At 55.9% G+C, this 13917-nt stretch overlaps 1 protein-coding gene across 5 annotated transcripts in view; it reads left to right on the top strand.

Annotated features, from left to right (window-relative positions):
• IL4R (interleukin 4 receptor) overlaps positions 1-12873 on the top strand; it is a 41268-nt gene extending 28395 nt beyond the window's left edge. For all 5 annotated transcript variants that reach the window (XM_042921209.1, XM_042921210.1, XM_042921211.1 and 2 more), the window contains exons 6-10: positions 1930-2086; positions 5496-5592; positions 7506-7584; positions 8968-9017; positions 10333-12873. In XM_042921209.1, the coding sequence (XP_042777143.1) occupies positions 1930-2086; positions 5496-5592; positions 7506-7584; positions 8968-9017; positions 10333-11887 (1938 nt within the window). In that variant the 3' untranslated portion in view covers positions 11888-12873. The remainder of the gene's footprint in view (positions 1-1929; positions 2087-5495; positions 5593-7505; positions 7585-8967; positions 9018-10332) is intronic.
• The last annotated feature ends 1044 nt before the right edge of the window (positions 12874-13917 follow it).

Here is a 13917-nt window from a genome sequence, read left to right as displayed (position 1 = left end):
GCAGAGGATTCAGGCTACTCCCATGTCATCAGATCGATCCTGAACACAGATTTCATTTCGCGTCTTAAAGGTTTTTAAATACAAGTAATATTTACGAGTAGTAAAAAAGCCAGATGGCTTGAAAGCACTTAGAACGGTAATATGTTTCTCTTGTGACCCCAACCCCCAGAGATTGACTGCTCCCGTCTCCTGCCAGGAGGGGAAGGAAGGCCAGGTTAGAGCCAGGAGAGGTCATGAAGGCTGTTGTGTCCTCCCAGAGAGTGTGTGCCTGTACAAGCAAGCATGAAACATGTGTGTTCATTCACCGCCGCGTCAGTTTTCTCTTGTTATGTAATAATATCACCACCAATGCAGCTGCTTTATTTTTTTTTAATGTTATTATTTATTTTTGAGAGAGAGACAGAGACAGAGCATGAGCAGGGGAGGGGCAGAGAGAGAGAGGGAGACACAGAATTCGAAGCAGGCTCCAGGCTCCAAGCTGGAGGCACAGAGCCCGATGCGGGTTTTGAACTCACGAACCAAGAGATCATGAGCTGAGCCAAAGTCAGGCACTTAACCAGCTGAGGCATCCAGGTGCCCCAGTGTAGCGACTTTAAACATCACACATTTTATTGACCATTTCTGGGGACCAGGAGTCTGGGTGTGGCTTACAGCTTCAGCTCTCCCAAGGGCACAGTCAAGGACTCAGCTGGGGCTGCGGTCTCATCTGAGGCTTGACTGGGGAAGATCACTCCCCAGCTACTATGTTGTTGGCAGCATTGTTTCTTACGGGCTGCTGGACTGAGGGCCTTGGGTTCTCGCTGGCCCTTTGTGGGAGGCTGCCCTCAGTTCCTTCCCTGTTGTCTTCTCAAAGCCAGCAAAGGAGAGAGTCTCCTAGCAAGTTGGAATTATATAGCCTTACAGAATATAATCCCATGGTGGGTCGCAAGCCCTGGCCACACTCAAGAAGAGGGGATTACACAGGGGCGTGATACAGGGTGGGGGATCGCAGGGCCATCCCAGAGTCTGTCTTTTTTTTTTTTTTAAAGTTTATTTACTTATTTATTTTGAGAGAGACAGTGCACAGAGAGAGGGAGAGAGAGAAAATCCCAATCTCCACACCCTCAGCGCAGAGCCCCTTGTGGGGCTCAAACTCATGAACCGTGAGAGCATGACCAGAGCCAAAATCAAAAGTTGGATGCTTAACTGACTCAGCCACCCAGGCGCCCCCCCCCCCTTTTTTTTAAACATAAAAAGCAGTAGTCAGCACATACTACTTTTCATTTACCTTTTTCACTTGATAACAGGCCTTAGAAGTCCCTTCCCAGCAGTTGGAGCAGGGCTGAGATTCTAGGCCAGAGTTTGGGCTTGACTATGACGGCTCCAGAGAGCCCACAAAGGAGAGAGAGAGAGAGACACCGGGGACCTTACCTGTGCTGTAGAAAGGTCGCTCTCATGCTTCCTGTGTGCCAGGAATAAATAAATCATAATAAAATAAATCATTGTTAATAATGATTATTAATAAAAGATAAATCGTTATTTATTACTTATTACCATTTTGCAGAAGAAGGATGTCAAGGTCCAGAGAGGTTATGCGACTCACCTAGGGTCACACAGCTAAAAAGTGGCAGCAGGGACTCCTACCCTCGTTTTACAGAGGAGGAAATTACAACTCAAAGCTTAATTGGCTGGCCCCAGTCATGCTGCATGGCTGATCGTCAGGGCGCCGGGGCCGGGGGTGGGGGGAGGGCATTCCCTGACCCCTCCCACCTGACTGTGGTCACGGTTGTGGAGGTGGCAGCCACAGGCCTGAATTGGAGGAACAACCAAACACCGAGGCTGGTGGCCCTTCGACACTGCGGGGGGTCAGCCAAGGACAGCAGCCAGGGTGGGAGCCGGTACCTCCTTTGCCCCGAGCTGGCGCGTTAACGTGTCCCTTTCCTCTCCCAGTCCAGAATCTATAACGTGACCTACATGGGGCCCACCCTCCGCGTGGCAGCCAGCACCCTGAAGTCTGGGGCTTCCTACAGCGCACGCGTGAGGGCCTGGGCTCAGAGCTACAACAGCACCTGGAGCGAGTGGAGCCCCAGCACCAAGTGGCTTAACTGTGAGTATCTCCTGGGAGCCATGGGCAGTTGGAGCCGGGGCCACTCCCATTTGTCCTATTGGCCAGACCCCGCCCCCCCCCACCGCCTGCCCACCCTATGGGTCCCATAGAGTGCCTCTGACCGCAGGTAACGGAATTCCCGACCGACCTGGTGTACTGCTCAGGGTGGCCAGGGCGAGGCTGCGGTCACAGATAAGCCCACGAGGCGTGCGGCTCAACACCGCCGAAACGTATGACTCACTCACGTAACGGTCCGGCGTGAACATCGCTGGTTTGTGGATGGTTCTCTTCCTGTGGTTTCCATCATTCTCTAGGACGAAGATCCTTTTTTTTTTTTTTTTAAGAGAATTGAACAAGTGAATTTATTTTTTGTTCTTTTCAAATTTTTATTTAAACCCTAGTTGGTTAACATACAGCGCGGTATGGGTCGGAGTAGAATTCAGGGACTCATCCCTTACGTACAACACCCAGTGCTCATCCCAACAGTTGCCCTCCTTAATACCCATCCCCCATCTAGCCCATCCCCCCCCCCACCTCCGTCAACCCTCAGTTTGTTCTCTGTCATTAAGCGTCTCGTATGGTGTGTGTCCCTCTTTTTTTTCTCCCTTGCCCTATGTTCATCTGTTTCGCTTCTTAAGTTCCACATATGAGTGAAATCACATGGTATCTGCCTTTCTCTGACTTATTTCACTAGCATAATACATTCTAGCTCCATCCACATTATTGTAAATGGCAAGATTTCATTCTTTTTGATGGCTGAGTAATATTCCTCTGTGTGTGTGTGTGTGTGTGTGTGCGCGCGCGCGCACTGCGTCTTTATCCATTCATCCATCGGTGGACATTTGAGCTCTTTCCATGCTTTGGCTATTGTTGATAATGCTGCTATAAACGTTGGGGTGCATTTACCCTTTCAAATCTATAATTTTGTCTCCTTTCGGTAAATACTTAGCAGTGCAATTGCTGGGTCTTAACGGTAGTTCTCTTTTTAACTTTATGAGGAATCTCCACACTGTTTTCCAGAGCGGCCGCACCCGCTTGCATTCCAACCAACAGTGCAAAAGAGATCCTCTTTCTCCGCATCCTCGCCAACATCTACCGTTTCTTGAGTCGTTAATGTGAGCCATTCTGACAGGTGTGAGGTGGTATCTCATTATGGTTTTGATTTGTGTTTCCCCGATGATGAGTGATGGTGAGCAGCTTGTCATGTGTCTGCCGGCCATCTGGATGTCTTCTTTGGAGAAACGCCTATTCATGTCTTCTCATTTCTTCACTGGATTATTTGGTTTCTGGATGTTGAATTTGATAAGTTCTTTATAGATTTTGGAGGAGAACCCTTTATCAGATATGTCGTTAGCAAATATCTTCTCCCATGCCGTAGACTGCCTTTTAGTTTTGTTGATTGTTTCCTTCACTGTGCAGAAGCTCTTTATCTGGATGAGGTCCCAGTAGCTGATTTTTGTTTTTGTTTCCCTGGCCTCTGTCAACAAGTCTAGTAAGTTGCCACGGCCGAGGCCAAAGAGATTGCTGCCTGTGTTATGATTTCCTGTCGCAATTTAGGTCTCACATTTAGGTCATCCATTTTGAATTTATTTTTGTTTATGGCGTAAGAAAGCGCTTCTTAAAAACCTGAGCCCAGAAGTGACACACACACACACACACACACACACACACACACACACCACTTCCTCTCCAGTTTTATTGGTGGAACTAGTCACATGGCCACACAGAGCTGCAAGCGACTCTGGGAGATGTAGTCCCTCATACGGTAGCTGCATTACCCCCACCGGCCCCCACAAGCGGTCTTTGCAACACTGTTACTCATGGCTTTTTGCAATGGAAACATTGATTTATCTCACATAAAATGAAGTCTGACAAGTGGACCTTCCCTGGTTTATACCCCAGCTCAGTGATGTGGCCCCAGAGGCTTGTTTTCTTTCCCCCAGCCCTCCTTAGCGTGGTAGCATTTTATCCTTAGACTTGTTACCCCGTGCCCCAAGCTGGCTGCTGCACACGCCCTCATGCCCCAAAGCCTAAAAGAAATGAAAGGCTCCACAAACAAGTGCTCCTCGGACATCTCTTTCATCAGGAAGCAAAAATCTTTCCAGAAGCTTCCCTAGCGGACTTCCCTTGCATCTCATTGGCCAGGACTGTCGTGGGGCCTCTCCCAGCTGCAAGAGAGGCTGGAAACTCATGCCTGGAAAGGAGAATAAGATAATCACGATTGACCCAAACCTCAGGGTGGGCACACTGCTCCCTGTTGAGTAAGGGGGCCGCCTCAGGCACCAGTCTGTACCATGGAGAAGGAGCAGGGCTGTTGTGGGCACCCAGTGGGAGAAGGGTCTTCAAAGTGCCGGGCAAAGTGGCCGCGGGTGGGTACCCCACCCGCCCCGCCCCGCCCCGCCCCCGCCCCTGACCTTAGCCCTCTTGTGTTGTTCGTCTTGCCTTGCAGACGTCTCCTGACCCATCTGCCTTCCACTCCATAGGTAGGATCTTCTCCCACTGAGTGTCCCACGTGGTATAGTGCTGGGCAAAGTTCACTTGATTATACCACTGCCCTGGGGAAGGGAAGGAAAGGGAGAGAAATGGCTTCTATGGAGCATGTACGATGGGCTGGACACTCATTCGTTATTTCCACAAATATGTATTGAGCCCATACGGCACACCTGGCCCTGTGTTAGACTCTGGGGCATCAGCCATGAACGAAACAGACAGAAATTCCTGATCTTGTGGGACGGACCTTCTGGAGGCGAGACAGAGAACAAACAAGTAAACAGGAAAATAAATCAGATAGCCCTTGACCCATATGACATTAAGTCCGGGGAGAAAATCAGGGTGCAGGCACGGAGAGACAGGAGGGGCAGCAGGGGAGAGGGCGTGCCGGAACTTTTTGGAGCAGGTGACGGTGAAGTGAATGAGAAGGGGCCAGCTGTGCACAGACAACAACGGCAAAGGCTTATGGGACATGCGGGCGCTGCTCTGACCGCGTCGTGTGATCCCCACAACTGCCCTGCGACCTCAGTGCTGTGTTAACCCCAGTGTACAGATGAGGAAGCCGAGGCACACAGAGAGGCTGAGGGCCTTGTCCTGGGTCACCAGCAAGGATATGACAGAGTCAGGCTTTGAACTCAGGTAGTCGGGCTCCGCAGGCCCCCCGCTCTTGACCTCTGGGCTTCAGGACAGGGGCAGCAGCGAGTTCAAGATCCTGGGGTGCCACGGAGCTTGGGAGGAGCAGGGGAGAGTGAGGAGGCCGTGTGGCCAGGGCTCAGTAGCAGTGGGTGAGGCGGGAGCGCTGGGTGGAGGCCGGCCCACGCAGGGTCTGAGCGGACCCTTTCCGGAGGCCTCGGCGGCCTGGGAACCAGCGGGCGGCACCCAGCACGGCGCAGGCTCACGGCTTCCCTCCCACTTGCAGACTACGAGCCCTGGGAGCAGCACCTCCCACTTGGCGTCAGCATCTCCTGCCTTGTCATCCTGGCCGTCTGCCTGTCCTGCTACCTCAGCGTCATCAAGTGAGTCCGGGGCTTCGCCACGGGATGGCCCGCGAGCCGGCCCCGCTGGGGTGTGCGGAGGGTGGGAACCCCCCTCGGGTCCGTCCGCTCTCACGATACGTATTTATTGAGCAGCTACTATGCGCGAGGCCCAGGGGCAACAGCTGAGAGCAGGGCCGACCACGACCCTGCCTGTGCTCTTTGTGGGGAGACCGAAGCCATCGGTCAACCAATAACCACAGCTGGTTGCCATAGTGATCCGTGCGCTGAAGGGAATCTGCCGGGGTGAAGGGAAGAAATGTGCGGGCTGCTGGGTCGGGAGGCCAGGCGGGCCCCTCTGAGGAGGCGATATTCGAGCTGAGGGATATTCTGGAGGGAGAATGAGCTGGGGAGGGACTTTCCTCCAGCAGAAGGAAGATGGGTCACCCTGGGTCCCCAGGATGAGGTCCAGACACTCAGAGCACGTGGCAGGAGACAGAGGAATTCTAGACAGTTGCCCCGGAGACCTGCGTTTGGATCCTGGCCTTGGAGCTCGGGAGCTTTGTGGCCAATAAGAGGCCCAACCTCTCAGCCTTGGGTCTCTGTTGCAGGTGGAAGGAGCTTATTTCATGAGTGCTGAGAGTCCTGAGACAGTCCCGGGCCACAGTAGGCGGGGGGGATAGAAGGAGCCTTGTTTCCAGTGAGAGCTCAGGCACTTGGGTTCGTGGTGTCTCGCAGCGGCCATCTTCCCATCTCTGAAATGGGACCAGCGAGCCTTGGCTCACCGCGTGAGGCTTAGCGACGACTGGGCGCTGAGCGAGCCGGGTCCTGCATTTTGCCGGCCACACAGTAGGCGTGCAGCAAATACAGGTTCCCTTCGTGTCTTATTCCGGATGGCTCTGCGTGACCCTGGGCTGGTCTTTTCCCCTTCTGTGAGCCTCAGTTTCCCTATCGGCGGTCCCTCCCTGCCAGGGAGGCCCTTTCCCCGGGTGTCACCGTGGCTCCTGCCCCCGCCTCCGTGGCCACTCAGAAGTCCCCTCCTCCAAGAGGCCTTCCGCGAGCACACCCTCCATTCCTCTCTATTCCCTTTCTTGTGTGTTTTTATTCATGACACTGAAGTTGCCATGGCTGAGGTCGCTCTCTTCTAGAAGGTCAGTTCTGCCAGGGCGGAGAATTTTGTCTGTCTTGTTCACTGTTGCGTTCCCGACGCCTGGACCAGTGAATGGTGCATAGCAAATGCTCAATAAATATGTGTTGCCAGACTGAGTGAAGCGGGAAGCCAGTCAGAGGTGATGTGAGAACCTTCCCTCCCAGCACTGACGCTGTGTGGCTCCGGACAGACCAGACGGAGAGAAGGACTCCGTTTCTCTCTGGGTTCCCTCAACTGCTCTGGCCATCCCAGGCCTCACCCCAGCATCTTGGTCTCGGCTGCCCCGGGGAGGGCAGAATTGCTGATGGGGAAACCCAGAATTCTCTCTCTGCTGCCTGGGTGTCTCCTAACTCCCTGGGGCTTATTCCCACGGAGGGCAGAGGTGGCCACATCAGGAGCTCCATCCTGGCTAACAGAACCTGGCTGTTCTGCCCACGGTCCAGCTGTCACTTCACTTCTGGGCCTTGGTGTCTTCATCTGTAGAATGAGGTTAGGGCAAGGCATCCACGAACCCTCTCAACGTGGTCCCTGACCCCTTCACGGAAAGAACGTCAACCTGTTCACGCACCCAATAACTCTATGTTTATTTTTTTTCATTTTGAGAGAGCACGAACGGGAGAGGCAGAGAGAGAGAGAGAGGGAGACGGAGAATCCCAAGCAGGCTCTGGGCTGTCAGCTCAGAGTCTGACGCGGGGCTCGAACCCACAAACTGTGAGATCGTGACCTGGGCCGAAATCAAGATTCGGCCGCTTAACCGGCTGAGCCACGCAGGCGTCCCTCAATAACTCTCCCTTTTCTTTTTCAGGATTAAGAAAGAATGGTGGGACCAGATTCCCAACCCCGCCCACAGCCACCTAGTGGCGATAGTCATCCAGGACCCACAGGTAGGAGAGTGGGTTGGTTAGCGTTTTGTAGGCCGCACGCATCAGGAAGCAGGATTCAATTCCTGGGAGGCTGTTGGCTTTTGGAACTGCACGTGACAAATCAGGAAGGTTTCCGGATTTCAGCAGCAGCTTCGTGTGGTCACTAGGAGCCCAGAGGCCTTTGCTCCCTGCCCCCTAGCTTCCGTGGCTACTCTTTCCGACGGGCCGGGTTCCTCTGGGTTGGTTGCTTGGCGTCTTATCTCCCCCGGGAGGAGGTGACCCATGAGGTCACCTCCGTGTCATCTCCTGGAAAGGTCTCTGTACCAGGGCAAGAAGCCAAAAGGTGAGGGGGTTGGGGACAGGCTTCCTGTGTCTTCCTCTTACGAGCAGAAAACTGCCCCCAAAGCATGAGCAAATCTCTCCTCGATTCTCGTCGGTCTGAACTGTACCACACGCCCTTTCCTAAAGCATTCACCAGTAAGGGAGTGGGGATGCTCTGAGACCAGCCAGATGGATACCCCTGAACTAAGGGGGGATGAGCTTCTCCAATGCCATGGCCACGTGGGGTTTCCTGGGTGATCTCAGGGCTCTGTAGGAGGGAGGGAGGGGGGACACAAGCCCTGTCTAGAACAGAACATCCAAGTGTCCTCCGTTCTCCAGGGACCCGCTGGCAGGCTCTGGAGTCCAGTGGTCTGGCTTGGAACCCTGGCTTCGCCATTTACCTGCGGTGTGGACTCGGGCATGTTGCTTAACCTCTCTGAGCCAGTTTCTTCATGTGGGTTATTGTAGTGCTTACCTGATACTGGAATTCATGGAGGCGACACATATAAAGTATATATTGCAGGGTCCTGCACGTCATAAGTGCTGTTCATGTATCAGTGAGCTTTGCTGTGTAACAAATCAGCCCCAAATTTAGAGAGCTGAAACACTCTAAATTAGCACTTGCTTCTGCAGGTGGGCAGTTTGGGCTCCATGCAGTGGTGAGGGTGGAAGGCTCTGGGATGGGCCCCTTCCCAGTGGCCTCAGTCACAGGTCTGGAAGTTGGCTGACTGTCAGCTGGAGCAGTGGCGACGTCCTCGAGCTGGCCGGCCCGATGTCACTCCGCGGCATCCTGTCGGTCAAAGCGAGTCACACGCCCAGGCCAGATTCAGAGGGTGGGAGGAGCTTCAGAGCAGTGTGGCCATTTTTACCGTCCGCCCCCGGCGACTTGATATCTGGGCAGTCTCGTCGATCCCGCGGGACGCTGAGGCTCAGAGAGCTGAAGTGACCTCGATTGGACCCCCGGCCTATGTGATGTCACGTCAAACACTCCTTTTGCAGCAAACACTCCCTGAGCCGTGCCGTATGCCAGGCTGGGCCGCAAGGCCTCTCCACTCCATTTCATTGGCTGTCTCTGTATTTTAGGTGTCGCTGTGGGGGAAGCGGTCCCGAGGCCAGGAACCAGCCAAGTGCCCGTATGTATATGAACTCAGATCACAGCCTATGTGGATTTGGAGGATGTTGGAAGCGGGGCGGTAGGACCACACCCCCACCCCCGCACCCGCCTGTTTTTCCTCCTGAGCATTCAGGACTTGCCCTGGGACACTGGGCTTGGAGGGTGGCAGGAGGAGAGGGGAGGTCTGGGTAGGTGGGCGTGTTGGCTAAGCCCCCTGAATTTCCCCAGGGGTCAGGCCCAGGCCGAACCCCCTCGGAAGTGCGCAGTCTGGCCTGAGCCAGGCTCGTAGAGGTTACAAGCCGGATGGCTGTGCCGGTTGTTACAATGTCAACAGCATCGCGTGCTGGTTGGCGAATCGCCAACTCTGGAACCCCTGAGTGTCTGACCATCGCCCCTGCCTCCCCTAGCTCGTCCCTGGATGACCCACAATCCAGTAACTAAAGAGTTGGTACCTGGCACAGCACGGGGGCCCCAGGACACTGCCCCAGCCTAGGACCCCACAGCCCCGGTCATTACTTGTGCTGTGGTATTGATAAATATTTTAAATTGATCGGTATTTTTTTCAGTTTATTTTTATTTTTATTTTTGAGAGAGAGAACGCGTGCGCACACACAAGTGGGGGAGGGGCAGAGAGAGAATCCCACGCAGGCTCCTACGTGGGGCTCGAACGTACAAACTGTGAGATCGTGACCCAAGCTGACACCAAGAGTCGGACGCTTAACCGACTGAGCCACCCAGGTGCCCCTGATAAGTATTTTTTTTTTCAATATATGAAGTTTATTGTCAACCTGATAAGTATTTTTAAATGTCATCGTCCCTGACGGAGACTTTTCCTTATTCAGTAGACTGAGTTTGCATCGGGTGCCAGGTTGTATGTGTGGCCTCCAGAAATCTCAAAGTGAGACACGGGCCCTGCCTTCAGGGAGTTCCTGGGCTAGTAGGGAAGTCAGACTGACAGATTATTGACTATAAAGTCAGGAGGCCAGGGGCGCCTGGGTGGCTCAGTCGGTTAAGCGTCCGACTTCAGCTCAGGTCATGATCTCACGGTCCGTGAGTTCGAGCCCTGCGTCGGGCTCTGCACTGACAGCTTAGAGCCTGGAGCCTGTTTCGGATTCTGTGTCTCCCTCTCCGTCTGACCCTCCCCTGTTCATGCTCTGTCTCTCTCTGTCTCAAAAATAAATAAATGTTAAAAAAAAAAAAATTAAAGTCAGGAGGCCTGTCTGCATTAGATAGACGTCAGTCCAGGCTGATTTTAAGCTGGGCTTTGAAGGACGAATAGGAGTTTTTCCAGCAGAGAAAGCGAATCCCAACCAAACTTTTCTTTGCTGTTGCAGACACTGGAAGACTTGTCTTAGGAAGCTCCTGCCCTGTTTACTGGAGCACGGCATGGAAAGGAAAGAGGATCCCTCCAAGATTGCCAGAAATGGGCCTTTGCAGGGTTCTGGAAAATCAGCATGGTGCCCCGTGGAGGTCAGCAAGACGATCCTCTGGCCCGAGAGCATCAGCGTGGTGCGATGTGTGGAGCTCCTGGAGGCCCCGGTGGAGAGCGAGGAGGAGGAGGAGGAGGAAGATAAAGGGAGCTTCTGCCCATCGCCTGTGAACCTCGAGGACAGCTTCCAGGAGGGCAGGGAGGGCATCGCGGCCCGGCTGACAGAAAGCCTCTTCCTGGACCTTCTCGGGGTTGAGAAAGGGGGCTTTGGCCCACAGGGCTCTCTGGAATCGTGGTTTCCTCCTCCTTCGGGAAGTGCAGGTGCTCAGATGCCCTGGGCTGAGTTTCCGGGTCCGGGGTCCCAGGAGGCATCGCCCCAGGGCAAGGAGCAGCCTTTCGACCCCCGGTCCGATCCTCTGGCCACTCTGCCCCAGAGCCCAGCCAGCCCGACTTTCCCAGAGACGCCCCCGGTCGTCACAGACAACCCCGCCTACCGCAGCTTCGGGACCTTCCAGGGCCAGTCCTCAGGTCCGGGCGAGTGTGACTCGGGCCCAGAGCTGGCGGGACGCCTGGGGGAGGCGGACCCCGGCATCCCCGCTGCCCCCCAGCCTTCGGAGGCGCCTTCCGCGCTCCAGCCCGAGCCAGAGACCTGGGAGCAGATTCTGCGTCAGCGAGTCCTGCAGCACAGGGGGGCCCCGGCCCCGGCCCCCGGCAGCGGCTACCGAGAGTTTGTGTGCGCCGTGAGGCAGGGCAGCACCCAGGACGGCGGGGTGGGGGGCTTCGGCCCCTCGGAGGAGGCCGGGTACAAGGCCTTCTCGAGTCTGCTCACTAGCGGTGCCGTCTGCCCAGAGACGTCCGGGGGTGAGGCCGGCAGTGGGGACGGGGGTTACAAGCCCTTCCAGAGCCTCACTCCTGGCTGCCCTGGGGCCCCCGCCCCAGTCCCCGTCCCCCTGTTCACCTTCGGACTGGACGCGGAGCCACCTCATTGCCCGCAGGACTCCCCCCTCCCGGGCAGCTCCCCAGAGCCAGCGGGGAAGGCACAGGACAGCCACAAGACCCCGCCGGCCCCGGAGCAGGCCGCAGACCCCCTCCGGGACGACCTGGCCAGCGGCATTGTCTACTCAGCCCTCACCTGCCACCTGTGTGGCCACCTGAAGCAGTGTCACGGCCAGGAGGAGGGTGGCGAGGCCCATCCCGTGGCCAGCCCCTGCTGCGGCTGCTGCTGTGGAGACAGGTCCTCCCCGCTGGTGAGCCCTCTGAGGGCCCCGGACCCCCTGCCAGGTGGGGTGCCCCTGGAGGCCAGCCTCGCTCCAGCCTCCCCGGCACCCTTGGCTGTCTCAGAGGAGGGCCCGTCCTCCCTGTGCTTCCAGCCTGCCCCGAGCCATGCTCACAGCTCAAGCCAGACCCCCAAAAAGGTGGCCATGCTCTCCCCAGAGCCCACGTGCACGATGGCTTCCTAGGCGTGTGCCCTCTTGTCACTGCCGTCTACGAGTGAGGGCTGGGCCTCAGCCCGGCCTGGGAAGTGCCTCCTCCTGGAAGGCGGCTAGGCCGGCAGATTTGCGAAAGACTTGGAGAACCCTGCTATGAAGCTGGGAGGTGGTCTGACCTGGGGCTACAGAGACTGGACTCCACCCCGCCCCTCCGCCAGCTCCCAGCCTTGGCCTGGGCTCGCCACAACCCAAGGGAGTGGAGGGCACGGGGGAGAGGCCCCTGTGGGGATCGGGAGCTCCTTGGGTGCCTCGGCTTATGCACGAGCCACTGGCCACTTCATGGGTCCACGCGCTGTCCCTGCCACGCTCACCCTGGGTGCGCTTTGTCCGCTCGTCACTCTGTTACTCATGTCTTGCCGGGTTCTGGGATCGGCTGCCGCTGTCTCACGGGATTGGAGGCCGAGCCCACCGGGGAATGACTTGGGAGACCTTGGGAAATGGATGGGACATCCTGGTCCTGGAAAGGTGGTCATTTGCCTGGAGGTGCCCATTCATTCAACAGACCTTCCTTAAGTCGACCCTGGGGGCGGGACCTGGGCCGTGGCGGGGCGCGAAGTCAAGTGCGGTAACAGACACAAAAGGACCCGAAAGACTGGGATCACCAAGCCATGACTGGCTGCTGTCTGGTTCCCACACAACCGCTGAGACCAGGGGCTCCTGTTAAGCACAGGAGCCCCAGAATGAACACAGCCAGCTACCTCGGGGCCAGTCTGTGCCCCCGCGGGCGCTTTGCTGGCAGCCGCAGCAGCCGGAGGGAGGGAGGGATTGGCCGAGCTAGGGCTCTGCTGGCCCACACCACACCCTCAGCCGGCACGGCGACCTGCCCCTCTGGTTGTGTAATGCTTGTTTGCATCTCGAAGATTATTTTATCGCCTGGGATTTGTCTTCGCTGAGAAGCGTGGAATCGGAGGGCAGGGCGTGGTGTTTTGTGTAAATAAAGCCTCTTTATCTCCGTTCCCTGCCCTCTCCGTGTATTAAACAAACATCCGGGCCGAGGTGGTGGTGAGCTCTTTATCTCTGTTAACTCATTGGATCTTTCCATCCAGAGGAAATGAGGTCCAAGAGGTTAACTTTCTGTCTCTGTTTGTTTGGGTTCCCCCCCCCCCCCCCCGCCCCTGCTCCCCGAGGTGGTGAGCTCTTTATCTCTGTTAACTCATTGGATCTTTCCATCCAGAGGAAATGAGGTCCAAGAGGTTAACTTTCTGTCTCTGTTTGTTTGGGTTCCCCCCCGCCCCTGCTCCCCAAGCCAAGGACTCAAGGGCAGTTAGCTGCTGTAGGTGGTGATTCCAGGAAACCTTGCTCGGGAGTGGGGACGTGAGGCGGGGAAGGTCAGGAGGCAGTAAACGGTGTGTTATCCAACGGGGCCAGCCCGGGCAACTGACCTTCCACCCGCTGGGAGCCTCGGGTAACCATGCACAGCGCCTGTCCAAAGCTATCCCTGCAGGGGTGAGGGAGCCGGGTGTTGGGCCACCAGCTTCCTCTGGACGCTCTCCCAGACGGAGAGGTACGAAGGATTACCGGAAGTTGCTGCACTTTGCCAAGGCGGCCCGGCTAGTCAGTGGCAGGCCCGTAGCTGAACCCGGGCAGGTGGCATGAAGACGCAGGCCGGGGACGTAAGCTCTGTGTCTGTGATCAGTCTGCTCCCTGAGTAGCTACCCGGACGGCCACCCTTGGCAAAAGAAGCGGCTGGGCCGCATGAGGTTCCCTTCTGTTCTGGCCTTCTGTACCATGCGCTAGGAGTGATGGGGAGCTCACTACCTCACATGCAGCCTGATGTTTGTTAGAAATCCTTCCTCTGTGCTGAGCCCAAATCTACCCCTTTAGAGGCCTAAGTCATCCCCCCCCCACCCCCCACCACCCCATGATTTACAGATGGGGGAACTTTGTGCTAGAGAGGAAAAGGGACTTGCCCAAGGTCACACAGTAATGACGGAGCCTGAACTAGCCCTCTGGACTTTTTGCCCTCAAGAGCTCTTTATAAAAATTATATATATAATTCT

Source organism: Panthera leo, chromosome E3, assembly GCF_018350215.1.
Source record: "Panthera leo isolate Ple1 chromosome E3, P.leo_Ple1_pat1.1, whole genome shotgun sequence".
In the NCBI taxonomy this organism is placed as follows: Eukaryota; Metazoa; Chordata; class Mammalia; order Carnivora; family Felidae; genus Panthera; species Panthera leo.
Note: the sequence above shows the minus strand (reverse complement) of the source record. Positions and strands in the feature narration are given on the sequence as shown.